The sequence below is a fragment of the Falco biarmicus genome, chromosome 1 (assembly GCF_023638135.1).
Source record: "Falco biarmicus isolate bFalBia1 chromosome 1, bFalBia1.pri, whole genome shotgun sequence".
Taxonomy (NCBI): Eukaryota; Metazoa; Chordata; class Aves; order Falconiformes; family Falconidae; genus Falco; species Falco biarmicus.
The window spans coordinates 37,115,924-37,129,425 of NC_079288.1; the positions used below are offsets into that span (position 1 = coordinate 37,115,924).

A 13,502-nucleotide genomic window follows, 5' to 3' on the forward strand; every position below is an offset into this window, starting at 1 on the left:
GTCTGACAAAGTGCTATGGAACCGACTTCCTTTCTCTTGCATAAATGAAAAAAAATAATCAGATATTAATTTCATTAAGCACTGCAGGAAATCTTGACAATACTTCTACTACTTTCTGGAAATAAGCCTGAAAATGGATTTAAATGTTACTGAACTTGCACTTACTATGGAAATTAATTGTATAGTGGAGACTCTGAATTATCACTGAGATGTTCAGCACTGAAGTGGTGCTTACCACAGTCAATTGCTGCTATTCAGCTGTGAAGATTACATGTGCCATAACCACACAACTGCAGCTCTGACTGGCAACAGAACAGCTAAAAGGAAAACTGAACTGGGGTAAGGGACCAAACGGAATCCTACGTTTCCCTTTAAAAATTATAAACCATCATCTACCACAGGAGCTTTTGATTGAGCTGGAGGAACTATCCAAAGCCTGGATGAACCACGTCTATCACTACAGTACACCAGATGCTTTAAGACAGCCTAAGCCATCCCTGCCCCTAAGGAAGCACACCTACCCTCCCTCTTCTGTAATGGCACAAGTACTTGTGCACTCCAGCATGAAGCAGATTCTAGTGATCTAGATTAAAACTAAGCTGGTGGGGAGAAAAAAAAAAAAAGAAAAAAAAAAATCAAGAAAACAAGTTTCATTTTAATGCAGATCATATTCTTGCACTGTAAAAATATTGAAATATTGGTGCTTGCCTTTATGTTAGAGTGGGAAAGAACTGCTTCTTTTACAACCACGCCAGAATAAAATATTCATGAACTGCAGCAACAACATAGCAAACAAGCAGGGGCCACAGGTACTTCGCTGCTGAGATCACAGATAACAAGCAATTATTTTGTCTTTCCACTTATGCTAAGTGGTGTTGAAAGGTAGGAACTGTCCTTGGCAAAGATGAGCCTTAATTTCACTACTATTATTTCTGTATGAACTATTCTAAGAAAAAAATACTGTTATTTCGTTTCTATGTTTACTATACTTGTAACATCATTTCTACTACTACCACAAAAAAAAAACCTTTAAGTTTTTCATATCTATGAAAACTTATCTGATTTTTTAAAAAAAGTTAAGTCTCACCTATAAAACATTATACAAACCATCAGAACTAACACAGCTCGCAGACATATTGGTGGGGGAGAAGGTGTCAGAGGCATCTACACCACTTCTTACCTGGCTCTCCCTTGCCTGTTCGGCTAGGAATGGTATGGGCATGCAGCAAGCCAACAACTCTGTTCAGCGCAGTAGGCAGCTCTTCTTGACACCAGGATTCATCTAATTCACATTCTGGTTTCATCAGGCGCAAGGTCACATGGCTCACTAAAGTACCTGGTATGAAAGAATAAAGAATCTGTGAGAAGACTAAACCCAAAGATTTCTCGAGAGAAAAGTCCCCAGGAGCAGAGCCCCAAGAATTACAACAAAGCTCTGTACAACAGCCCAGGCTGCACAGAGAAGGAAGCACAGCCCGAAGGCTTACAGGGGACAGCTTCACAACAGTTACACCTGTGAGTTACACTCCAAACCGCACAGGGGAGACAGTCCGATTGTGACCAACTGCTACTGAGACATGGTCACGATGGCTAGATAAGTCCTAGTCTTTGGACCCAGTGCTATCCAGCAGCAGGATCTCAGGGACATCAGTCATCACCCTAAGCACTGTTCCAGGGTGGTTTTTCTGCTTGGCTGTCTGTGGTACATGGTCATGATCCACAGCTTGTAAGGAGCATGAATTTTCACTTTTGTGCCATAAAATACACCCTGCCCTTAAACAGCAACTGCAAATACTAACCTAAGGTTTTCAGTCGGGCAGGCATGACACAGGAAGCTAAGGAAAGAAAAGGTTTCTTAACCCTTGGAGCAGCCAAAGGTGATCGAAAAAGTGGCAAGAAGGAACCAACAAGACCAGGGATGTACTGAGTTAGACCAGGAGGCTTTCTCTTTATAACAGCATCCAGGAGTCCTAGAGCTGTTTCCAGCTCATTATCAAGCTGTAAGAGAAACAATTTAAAAGGTTATCATAAGATCTTCCATAGGGAAAAAATCAAGCTGTTAAATCTGATTTCTAATGAAACAAGGAAATCGGGTTTTGTCAAACATTCTCTATGCTACTCCATTTTCCTTACATCAAAATGACTTGGGTCATGGTAGCTGCGGAGCTGGCAAAAAGGACCATCGAGGCTTACCTCCTTCAGCCGTTTTCTTATCTGAGACTCCCTTTCCAGCTGTGCATGCATCAGCTCCTTCTGCTTACTAGTCAGCTGCACCTCATCCTTTATTCCTTTCTTCTTCTTTATTTCCTGCAGTAGAGCACCATAGACATTAATAACTGGGAGCCATTAACACCATCCCCTCCACCAGATAGGAAAGTTGGACACATTGGCGTTTTTTGCACTTCACTTTTAAAACAGCATCAAAATATTCTTCCAAGTATATCACTCTTAAGTGAAGACACAGAGTGGGAATCAGCAGATTGACACTTTAGCGTCCCATTAGCAGAATGACATCAGTTTCTCCCACATTTCAATCTGTCACAAACTATTTGACATCATCAAAAAGAACTGTCCAGCTCTTTCTACAGTGGATGGGCATGTCATCCTCCCTAGAGCAAACAAAAGTCAACCTCCAATAAAAGACTTCTCCAGTCAACCTGGTACATTCCCTTCCTTTCACCAAATTCTTCCCCGCACCTACACCCACTGCTCTGGCCAGACTCAACAGAACTGCTGGCTGTCAACAAGATGGAAGCACCTATTTAACAACCCTGACCAAAAAAGTTACACAACATACATTGAACATGAAATGAAGGGAAAAATCGGGTATTACAAACAAGTAAGCACACTCTGAAACAAGTAGACCACCACATAAATTGATACAAATACAGAGAAAAACTGATGCATACAGATACAAGAAAAGACAACAATCAGGTATTCAAAGAAGTTCAGAGAATCTTTCCCAACAGAAGCCATGCAAAGGTTCATGTAGTGAAGGTTCTGACCAGCCTGGCTTTCCTGTGCCATCAACTCACCTCCTTCAGCTCCAGCTCAATGATTTGTTCCTTGAAAGAATAAGCTTTGTTCTCCCTCTTCATGTTAGCCTTTTTCATACTATCCTGTTGAGCACTGAGAAGGAAAAGTAGAGAAAAGAATCAGCACTGCTCTGGACTAAGATCCAGGCACACAAATCCGGGAACTCCTGTCCAGAAAGAGCATCTGACAAACCCACTTGCCAACCGGCTAGGTGCCAGCAGCCATCAATCCCCAGGTGCACAGCAAAAAGAAACTATAGTCTTACCTCTGTATTATAGACTTGTCATACAGTTCTCCCTCTGGAGTCTTCATGATAGCAAATTCCTCTCGAGTAACCTGGCACAGAGCTGGGTTCTCCATTGATGCTGAGATAGTGCTGATGAGCTGTGGGAGCACTCTACCAGGTGAAAGCAGAGAGAGAGATCCCACTGCATTCATAGATGACTACCAAGAAAACAAAGGAAAATATTGTTATCAGCATTCCTTGAAACTGTCTCAAAAAAGTATGCTCTGTTGAGACAGCCCACATTATGTTCCAATTCCTAATTCCTTGTTGAGTGGGTACTTGAATTTTACCTGAAATTCTACTCAGTTGCTGGTACACATGCTTTCCCCATTAAATCCCAGCTCCTTTTCACCAGAGACATAGTCTTTGAACCTGCCTTTTCCCCATCTTTTAGACAAATCTCCTTCCTTATAGACCAGTTAATACTTAACTCCTCCAGAAAACTCTCCTCTTCCAAAGTACCTCCCAAAACTAACACAAGGAAAGCAGAGGTTTATCACCTGGTTCTCCAGAGTGTAGGCAGTGATCCTGGGTAGTATGTCATGCAGGTGTTTGGTAACGAAGTCCTTGGGATCTATCTTCATCTTAATGAGGAGGGCTGGCCAAAGACCCGGCTGCACAGCCACTAGCAAGAAGAGATGAGCATAACAGATATCAAGCAGACTGCTAATACAATGAAACAAAAGGTAAGGTAAAAACCCCTTACACTGGCCCTGACAGTGGTCTTACCCCATCACTCACCTACAGATGGATGATGGCTCACCAGCAGCATCTCCAGCGCCAGCTTTTCTGGCTCAAAGGAATCCACATCGAGCCCTGCCACACTCGAGATGACACAGAGTGCCTCATGAAGGACACGGGGAGGAATATAGGACCTTCCTAGCTCTGACAGCTCTCCCGACTCCATCACCAGGACCTCATGAGGCAGAACCTGAGTAGACAACTTGGCATTAACACATAATACCAAGCTTTCCTGAGCCCTGAGCGCACGTCCTCACAGTAACATACTGAATACCAACCATCAGCTCCCTCTGTCAGTACCACAAAAAGGAAGGGAGGGATACAGGACAACAGTGGAACCAAAGCAGCGATGACAGTGACAGAATTGTTAAGAATGGAGGACTGCACTAGATTTGGCAAGCCAGGGTAAAATAAAACTTAAACCGACCATTTTTGGCAAAGACTTTGGAAAAGGTTGAACCAGCTGGCTGGGAACAGTATGCACAACTTCTGCAGTCTAATTTTACCCAGTAACTTCTCAAAAAGACTTTACTCAGGCTGTATCTTTGACACGGGAAGACTATTTACAAAGTCCCAGCCTTGGTACCTAATTAATGCAACTTAATCAATTATACAACTTGACATGGTGCTGGCTTAGCAGCATGCCCAATAATATAGCACTCATTTCCTTTTTTTATTTTATTTTTAATTTTTATAGTAGTTTCTACTAAAGTATTTATATTACATTTGTTTTAAATAGGCAGCCTGAGCTATAACCCAGGGCCAAAGAACTAGGATAGCGAGAAAGGAACGAAGCGCTTGGTCTTCCAGCAGATAAAATTTGGATTAAAATAAGAGAAGGACATGGAAAACTGCAGCTTCCTCCCTACGTAATTTTGAAGAACGTGTCTTCTGTGTATGTAGGGAAGACTAAGCACACCACAGATGCTGATACAGTAATATGCAGTCATCTAGTGACAAGTGACATTCTAGGAAATCATCTGGAACTGAATCATCTTCATCTCACACTATGTCAATCCCAAGAGCAAACCTTGGGTAGGGAGGTGACTGGCAGCATACAAGCAACTGCCTAAGCAGAGACTATTCTTCTTGACTACTCACCTTATGAGAACTGAGAACCACTTTCAGCTCCTCCAAGAGCCCATAGGCCAGTTTGTACCCTCCCAGAGAGGCCAAGAGCTTCCTCACTGTTTGATGGGCCTGTCTTCGAACATGCCAGGTCCGACTCAGCAGTACTGCAACAAGGGCACGGTGATACTGCCTGAAAAGAGAGAAATACAACGGGTTTAGCAAGGGAGGCAGCTCTGCAAACCAAGTGGACACAAAAACACAAAGAGTTCAACATTTTTTACAAAGTCCGAAGCCCACCCTCTCTACTGCCCGCATTAACACGCAGGGGTCAGACACAGATCGGTGGCAGCAAGTGCACGCTACGTACTGAACTTTACTTTCAGGCAGCCGTTGCACATGATCCAAGAGAAGGCGCTCTGTCAGTTGCAGTACTGTACACATCGCTGTGGGAAAAGACAAATATTTAAAATAGCATGAGACTTCATAAAGAAACACATTTTTTTACCTGAAAACAAACAAACAGCAAGCAAAGCATGTTAAAATAGCTAGCCAAACTGAGCCTCTACATAATCTTCTCAGTGAAGCTGGAGACAAATCCAACTCAAATCTGCCAAGGCTGGAAACAGAGCCATGGTTTCATAAAAACGTTGTTAGCTGAATCCCAGCAGAATTTTCCTGACCACGATGTGTGACCTATTTTTGTTTAAGTCAACAGAGCAAACAGAATGATAAACACCGTGCTCGCTGCATCAATGCCAGTAATTCCTGAGCCCTGCTGAAACATTTTCAGCGACGATAAAACGTCTACTGAATTCATACTTAAGTGCATAATATCATTTGAATAGTAGTTTTGGTATTTTATCTTACACCATCTTCTGTGCTTTAACTGTCACTAAGCCCTTTGGTTTGTATATCAATGTTCAATCACAGCATCAAAGCAGGAGCAGAAAGCTCCTGAAACACGGGGTGGGTTACAACCCGTATTAAGTACAGGTACAGAGGACTTCCAAAATTCAAGGCATCAGATGGTTTGGGGCTGTTAAGCATTTCAGCTACATGTTTTTGCTTAAATAACCACCAATAACAAATCACAACAATATTTACTCTTAGCATTACTTTTTTGGATCTAACATCCTAAGGGAGCAATATAAAATTTTCCAAATCACGCTGTTTCAGAGTATTTGCAGACTTGGGAAGGAAAATGAATGGATACACACATTGCCTTCAGGAAACAAGGATTGCAGGAAGCAAAGGAGAAACGATGTTATTTCCCATTTAGAAAACTTCACCTCTTCAAAGCTTTGTACAAAAGATAAATGAATTCATTTCAGAGAAAGGAATCACAAACTCATTTTCAAAACTTTCCATTTACAATGCAATCAGTAATGTTTTCTGTTGGACACATTCCATAATTTTTTTCCAATTAATCTTTAAACACAAGAGAACAAAACAGAGCATAGAGACACTAGTTTATAAGCCAATTGATTTCCTATCTGTTATTACTCTTCCACCACATACTTAATATTTTCAACTACCTGTTTTTTCTTCACCCTTATTTTACTTTTTGCCATCTTACTTGTAATTTTAGGCTTCTCTGTGTCTCTCAGATTGGCTTCAACTATTTACTTAAAAACTGGGACACTACAGAGATGCATTTTGTATTGGAAAGGCTTTAACAGACTACAATTTTGGAATTATAAATGTTTGATGACTCAGGTTCATTAAGAAATAAATTAATACATTGTTCAAGCTTAGACTACAATTAGTCTAGACATACTTCTGAAAGAGTACGCTGTTCACTTTCATTTGAAACTGGATCCACCAAGGATTATAGAACAGGGCGAACAGCATCATTAGCTCTTGTAAGTACTACGTAACAGAGTTAAACTGCAACCGGATACACAGTAACTGACAATTTACCTTCCTCTGATGCAGACTGCAAGAACTTCTCAGATGTAAAAATTTGTTTTTTCTCATCCAGAATCAGCTGCCAGAAACCACTCAGCTTAGACTCTGAAGGGAAAAGAATAAGTCTATCAAGTATATTTCAAACTAAGTCAGAACCCACCAGCATACATAAAACACAGTAGAATTCTGCCTCCTGAAATCATTCAAGTTACTTCTGTCTTAGCTTGTCTGCAGTTATAAAGCCTCTCATCTCTCTCATTCAGAACTTAAGTATGCCCCAAAAATACCTGCTGCTGACAAAAATACATTTCTCTGGGTTACATTTGTGAAATCTGGTCTGGTTTACCTTAATATTTCATAGGGGAAACCTTCCTAAAAATGAAGGAAAGGAGGAAAGTGGTGTGCTGCTTTTGATAGACAGAACACACCTGGATTTTATATCCTGGCAGATGTATGAACTCACGAGACTTCTTGTAATATCCTCTAATGGAAGACAGAACTTCAGTCCTCGTGTTTTCCAAAGACGTTTGGTAAAACCACTACCCAAGTAACAAGCAAGTAATAGTTTTAATGCATCAGTCAAGTCCTAGCATGTAAGGTCTGGGTGACTGTCTTCTGTCAGAATAAAGAGGAATATCCCTAGATGAATGGAAGCTGGAAGGTGCAAAGGTAGGGAAGAGCAAGAACTCTTCACTGACATAACTGAGAGAGACTGGAATTAATCTTTCCCTGGCATACAAAGGGGCAATGAGCTTCTATGTGGAAACAATACACAGATGAAGGAACAGTATCTCACCCATATTGTCCAGAAAAGCGTTAAGCCTCAGAACCTGTTTATATTGGGTGCTACTAGACGCTTTGTGACCTTACCAGTTTGTCCCTCAATTACAGACATCCTGCAGATCAACAAAGCTGCAGCAACTCCTTCAGTTACCATGGGAACCTGAGTACTTTGAGATGCTGCTTTTTCTACTGTCTGGATCAGCATTGGCAGCAAGTCCATTCCCTGTAACAATGTGTCACCTGAGGAGACAGAAAGAGACAAGTTACAAAACAACACGGTCCTTTCATACTGTACACCACGGGGGTATCAACGGTTCTTTTGTCACTAGACAAGGAAAGGAATCAGACACATACTGGGAAGACTGAATCGCCCAGAGTATTTGCCAGTCGCTACTAGCATTGAACTTTAACCACGAAAAGCTAGAGGATAACCACTTCAGACCTTTCGTCACAGATAAAACAGTCCCATCTCAATACCAGTTTCTGTTCAGGGGATGCAAAAGAAAATGCTAATTCAGTTACATTAAAGGAATTGCTTCAAATCACAGGAAGCCTGACTTCAAAGATTATGTTTCCCTAAGAGAGGGAAAGTAAATTCCTGGCAAGCCACAACCATCTGTTCCACTTCAAACATTCACAAGTCAAGGAATCCCACAGGTCCACAACCCTTGCTCCCACAGAAGCTGAGCTGGCTGTTCCTGCTATTTCCAGAAGCAACACCTCGCACACAATACTAAAAAAGGAAACAAAAGACTTGGGATTTTCTACATTAAGTATCTGCAAGTAGTGTTTTAACTATAAACTCTTAGAAGATTCTAACTCCTTTTCTTTGTCCCAGCTGGATGCTTCGTTGGGTGGGTCAAAGCAATGGTCATTGTTCCAGTGGTGCGTAAATTATTTTAGAATATAAGTATCTTAAGCCTTGATGCTCTGAACAGCTGCACACGCCACACACAAGTAATCCCCTTGCCCGGGGCACGAGCAATTTCAGGCTTTGCCATATTGAAAGGACCATCTTCCTGTGAAATCTAAGTAGGTTTAAGAGTGTTTTTTTCAGCCCTGTGGTAGCACAGAAATTCCTGGTAGCTACAACAGAAAAATGCAGAATTACAATTTCATTCATATCATATTGGAAAAGTGATGGTTAATCCATTGTATGGATACCATACACTGAGTTATTGATCTCTTAAGCAAATGTATACCATCTTCTTGATTCACACTGCATCACCAAGAAAGGGAGATCTCACATACAGGCATCAGACTGATCACCCTTTGACCTGTGGATCAAATGCTGAAGTCAAAGGGGACAGGACCAACAGATACAAATCTCAAGAAGACCACAAGTTTAGAATATCTTAAGTTCTTCATTTCAAACACAACAATATTTTTTATTATTATTTTTTAAAGCTTCCAAGAGCCAAAGCCAGAGACCAGGATCCCAGTGTGCTGGGTGCTACATAAAAAAAAAAGCAGAGTCCCTGAGCTAGAAACCTTATCATTTAAGTGTAAGACAAAAACAAAGCAATCAAAGATTACTTTGGGAGTATACGAAAGACAGCACGATGAGCAGTGATGCTAGTTATACAAGGAGACAAACCACCTTTATAAACTTCAAAGCAAGAGAGAGTTTAAGGAGAAACAGGAAGGATGTCAGTGAACAGATATCACCTACCAAAATTCTTCTTAATCCACACAGCTATCTACTTGTATCAGGAAGTACAAAAGTTGATTTCTCTTAAGCCACACAGTCTAAAGAGTTACTAATAGCTGCACAGATTTACCTTTGAAAGATGCTAGCATGCACTGCAGGTAGGCATGTCTCACAGCTGAAGTAGAGGTTTTAAGGCTGAAGGCTTTCTTTAGCCATTCTACCAACTTCTTGGGAACTTCTGTGGTGAACCGAACACACCAAAGAGCCAGGACAGAGACTGCATGAACCAAGGTGCCTTCATGGACTAGGAAGTAACACAGAGCTCATGTCAGTACAACAATTGCATAAAACACAGGAACATAAACCAGAATAATGTCAGGTGATAACGCTGGGGAGAGGCAGGAAAAGAATGGATGTGCTCCTAACAGACACAGCACTGTCTCCACAGGGTTGCTCATCCAAACAGGGCAACAGATTTTGTAACGCAACAGGCGAGAATCCAGATTTATCCTGAATAACAGGCCATATGAAAATCCTGCTCATGACAAAAGCAGCTTAGCAAACCCAGAACAAAGGCAAGAGGTTTCACCTTCTTGTTGCAGGAAAGGGATGAAAAGCTCAGCCATGGTTCCAGTCAGAACTTGGCTAGATGATCCAGAAACCACATGGTGACTAAGGCTGCCGATCCCTGAAAGGACAGAACCCTCTCATTAGTTCCCAAGCTACCAGCACTTGCTGCAAAATCTAAAAACGATCAAGAAAGTTTCATTTCATTTCAACCCCTGCATAGACATAGCTGTTTCTTGTCACTGCAAGGGATGTACCAACACAGCAGGACCTCTGTCTTAATTTTTACTCAGAATAGTCGTCTTTCTTGCATAAAATATTTTACCTTACCAGCCAATTATTTCCTTTGGCTAGAAAGTCAAGAACTGGCATGTGGCATCCTGCCGGCACTCTCTCTGACATCAACTACAGCCAATTCAGAATGACAGGCAGGAAACCCTAAACATATGAGATCCCTTTCATTCAGCCTTCTGCTAAATTTCTTCCACCTGAGAAGCACCTTTCTTCTAGGATCCTCACCTGAAAGGACACTCATCTTCTGAGCAACAACTGTCAGCTTCCCTTCTGAGCCTGCCAAACAGAAATAAATGGGTGACAGCTGACTTACAGACAGACAACAGCTATGTGCTACATCAAGGATCTCTAAAATGCAAAAGCCTGCCGCATTATCCCTGATCCAGGCTGAGCCACCCCTATGATACAGGCAGCTAAAGACAACAGAAAATACAATACACACAACTCCTTGAAGCTGGCAAGCCTTTATTCATCTCCATTGCTTATCCCACCATTTACTCACCCCCTAAGATGGCGAAAAGGTGTCTGCCCAGCGACTCCACAGCTGAAGGATCACTACACTGTCGAGCCAAGTTCTTTAATGCCACAACTGCTTCATCCATCAGCTGCACACTGTTGGATTTCAGATGACCTAGAAAATAACACACAAGCTAAGAGTTCCTTATAACAAACTGCACAAACCCAGCAAGACAAGGACATATCTTTACACGTCGTGGCTTGACTCAGCTTCTAGAACCATCATGTGAACTATTCCAGTTCCAAGTTACAGCATCATCCTCCCTCCAACATAAAACAACCTCTTCACCAACAATCAAGCTGTTACAGGTACACCCACAAAGATGAAAAAAAAGCTTTATTCTGAATTCATCATTCCCTCCAGAAGTTAGGGTACTTACTGGCCAGTCCTTTCACAATGTCTAGAGCATACTGGCTAAGATCCAGATTCACAGATACGAGCAAACACGAGATTGCTGAAGACAGAAGAGATAATGGCATATTAAATTTTGAGTAACTGTTTTCATCATTTTAATACACCCTTGCCCACAGTTCACATCAAGAGCAGACAGGGTCAATAAGGAATAGGAAGAAAAAAACCACTGAAATTGATGCCCAATGAACAGATTAATTCAGGATTATTCTGAGCACTCAGCTGTGAAATTCTGTCCTCAGTGCAAACAGTAACTATCACATTCCCAGACACCTGGGATCACACCACAAATGTTGCTTCTCCACATCTAATCCTTAGACAATCCCGCTGCCTGCACTCACACAACCAAAAGCACAGTCCAGAGAGACGTACTCCCCCAACAGCTCCAGAGCTCTAAGGAATAACTACTCATGCTCTTTGACATAGCAATGCAGAGAGATGACAGACTCACTTTCAATTACGTTCTCAGGACTCCGTAGCAGGGATTTCTGCAGAGTTGGCAAAACTAAGTCCTTGAATTCAGCGTGAGACATGTACCGAAGAAGCGGGGAGCAGCTGTCCTGCAAAGGGAACAAAGCGCTCAGCGCAGCAGTGGATGTTGCACATAGGACAAAAGCACAAGCAGCTCTGTAACAGCATGTCTCACCAGCACGTGCTTCTGAGGCTTTGTCTTGCTCATAAGGATGGTCTTCAAGTAGAAATCCAGAAGAGCACTCTGAACAAGTAAAACCACCAAATTACAGCCACACTGCAAGCCATACACAGCACCCTGCATGCCTCTGGAAGGCAGCCCATCCACTAAGCAGCTGTGCTTCCATCCTCATGTAAGACAGTCAAGCAGAGATCAGTACTCTCTGCTCTACCCCTCAGCCCAACACTCAAAAAGCACTGCGAGCTAAATGCTGCCTTCTGTTCCTACACAGGGGAGAAGATAGAAAGCTGCAGTGTTGGCCATCTATATAAATGCACAGGCCACAGCAAAAAGCCACACATCTGACACCCCCTCTGTAAACCTATGCCAGCTGTTTAGTCAGAAGTGTGTGACTACTGAACTGACAGATAACAAAACCAGAGGCAGATGCAAAGTACAACCTCAATCTATTCAGCCCCCTTCCCCACGATGAGAAGTGAAGCTACTTATTGTAACAAGTAACTAAGGGTAATTTGCTGATCAAATGGGTTTTTAACAAAAGGAATGATCTTGCTGCAACAGATTTGATAACGTTCTGTCTGGTGAGAAAAGAGTTAACTGTTAACCATGAGGTTGCGAGATGTACCTTCTCAAGGCCAATGCTAAACCATAATCTCATGTTACTATGACAACCTTTGTCTTCATCTAGACCTTAGTGTAAAAATAGATTAGTTTTGTAATATACAGCTTCTTGCTACGGGACTGAGAGCATAACTGTTTGCTTAAACTGGCCTTGAAGTTGAGGATAAAAGGGCTGTGATACTTGTTGGAATTTGCGAGCCTGGATGGAGCTGTGACTCCCCGGCCGCCCGGCGCTGTTTTTGCTTTCCTGCCTTAATAAATACTTAGTGAATTTATTTCGGGCTCTAGTTATTTCAATTCAACTGTAACACTTATTAGCAAAAAAAAAAAAAAAAGCAGTACAACAAATTCACCTTGTATCGTTTAATAATATCCATCTCTTTCTGTGCTGTGCAAAACTGTACCACAAGTCCAAGCATTGCAGCATAACTCTGGTTTGGTTCAAGACCAAGAATGACAGACAGGTATTGATCCACCAGATCTTGGTTCTGAAGAGAAAAAGAGCAAGGCACATTAAGACAGCAGAACCTAGAACAGCTACTGAGTACGGTCACGTACAGTACACATCACCTCTTTCCACAGCCTGTTCAATTTCTTCACAGCCCCATTCACCGCCTGCTTATGAGAACCTCCCAGGACTTCCAAAAGGAGCAAACACTGAGCCTCCACCTGCCAAGGGAAACAGACAAAAAAACCTTCATGCACCTGCTTCTCAGAGAGTTCATACGGAACAAGACGGATCACAATGTCAGTGATTAGCTGAATGTGCTTAGGAAAAAGTCCTTACATCATGTAAGTTCTCCCCACAAGCTGACATTGCTTTTGTCCCACACACACCACTTTGCAGAACCATGCACAGTAGCTCTGCAAACTTTGTCTCTGAAAACAGCAATTTATGTCAGATTACATCTCTTCTTAAAACGTGTCCCAGCTATATTCCCAGGTGCTATGGGCATGGTCACAG

At 42.0% G+C, this 13,502-nt stretch overlaps 1 protein-coding gene across 2 annotated transcripts in view; it reads right to left on the reverse strand.

Annotated features, from left to right (window-relative positions):
• GCN1 (GCN1 activator of EIF2AK4) overlaps positions 1–13,502 on the reverse strand; it is a 43,468-nt gene that overhangs the window by 24,482 nt on the left and 5,484 nt on the right. For both annotated transcript variants that reach the window (XM_056334695.1, XM_056334685.1), the window contains exons 6-25: positions 13,109–13,207; positions 12,892–13,026; positions 11,912–11,980; positions 11,717–11,825; positions 11,234–11,308; positions 10,840–10,968; positions 10,563–10,613; positions 10,066–10,164; positions 9,607–9,780; positions 7,913–8,065; positions 7,055–7,147; positions 5,502–5,577; positions 5,165–5,324; positions 4,064–4,253; positions 3,823–3,947; positions 3,302–3,480; positions 3,036–3,129; positions 2,194–2,307; positions 1,800–1,998; positions 1,181–1,336 (exon numbers count right to left, since the gene is read on the reverse strand). In XM_056334695.1, coding sequence (XP_056190670.1) covers positions 1,181–1,336; positions 1,800–1,998; positions 2,194–2,307; positions 3,036–3,129; positions 3,302–3,480; positions 3,823–3,947; positions 4,064–4,253; positions 5,165–5,324; positions 5,502–5,577; positions 7,055–7,147; positions 7,913–8,065; positions 9,607–9,780; positions 10,066–10,164; positions 10,563–10,613; positions 10,840–10,968; positions 11,234–11,308; positions 11,717–11,825; positions 11,912–11,980; positions 12,892–13,026; positions 13,109–13,207 — 2,479 coding nt within the window. The remainder of the gene's footprint in view (positions 1–1,180; positions 1,337–1,799; positions 1,999–2,193; positions 2,308–3,035; positions 3,130–3,301; positions 3,481–3,822; positions 3,948–4,063; positions 4,254–5,164; positions 5,325–5,501; positions 5,578–7,054; positions 7,148–7,912; positions 8,066–9,606; positions 9,781–10,065; positions 10,165–10,562; positions 10,614–10,839; positions 10,969–11,233; positions 11,309–11,716; positions 11,826–11,911; positions 11,981–12,891; positions 13,027–13,108; positions 13,208–13,502) is intronic.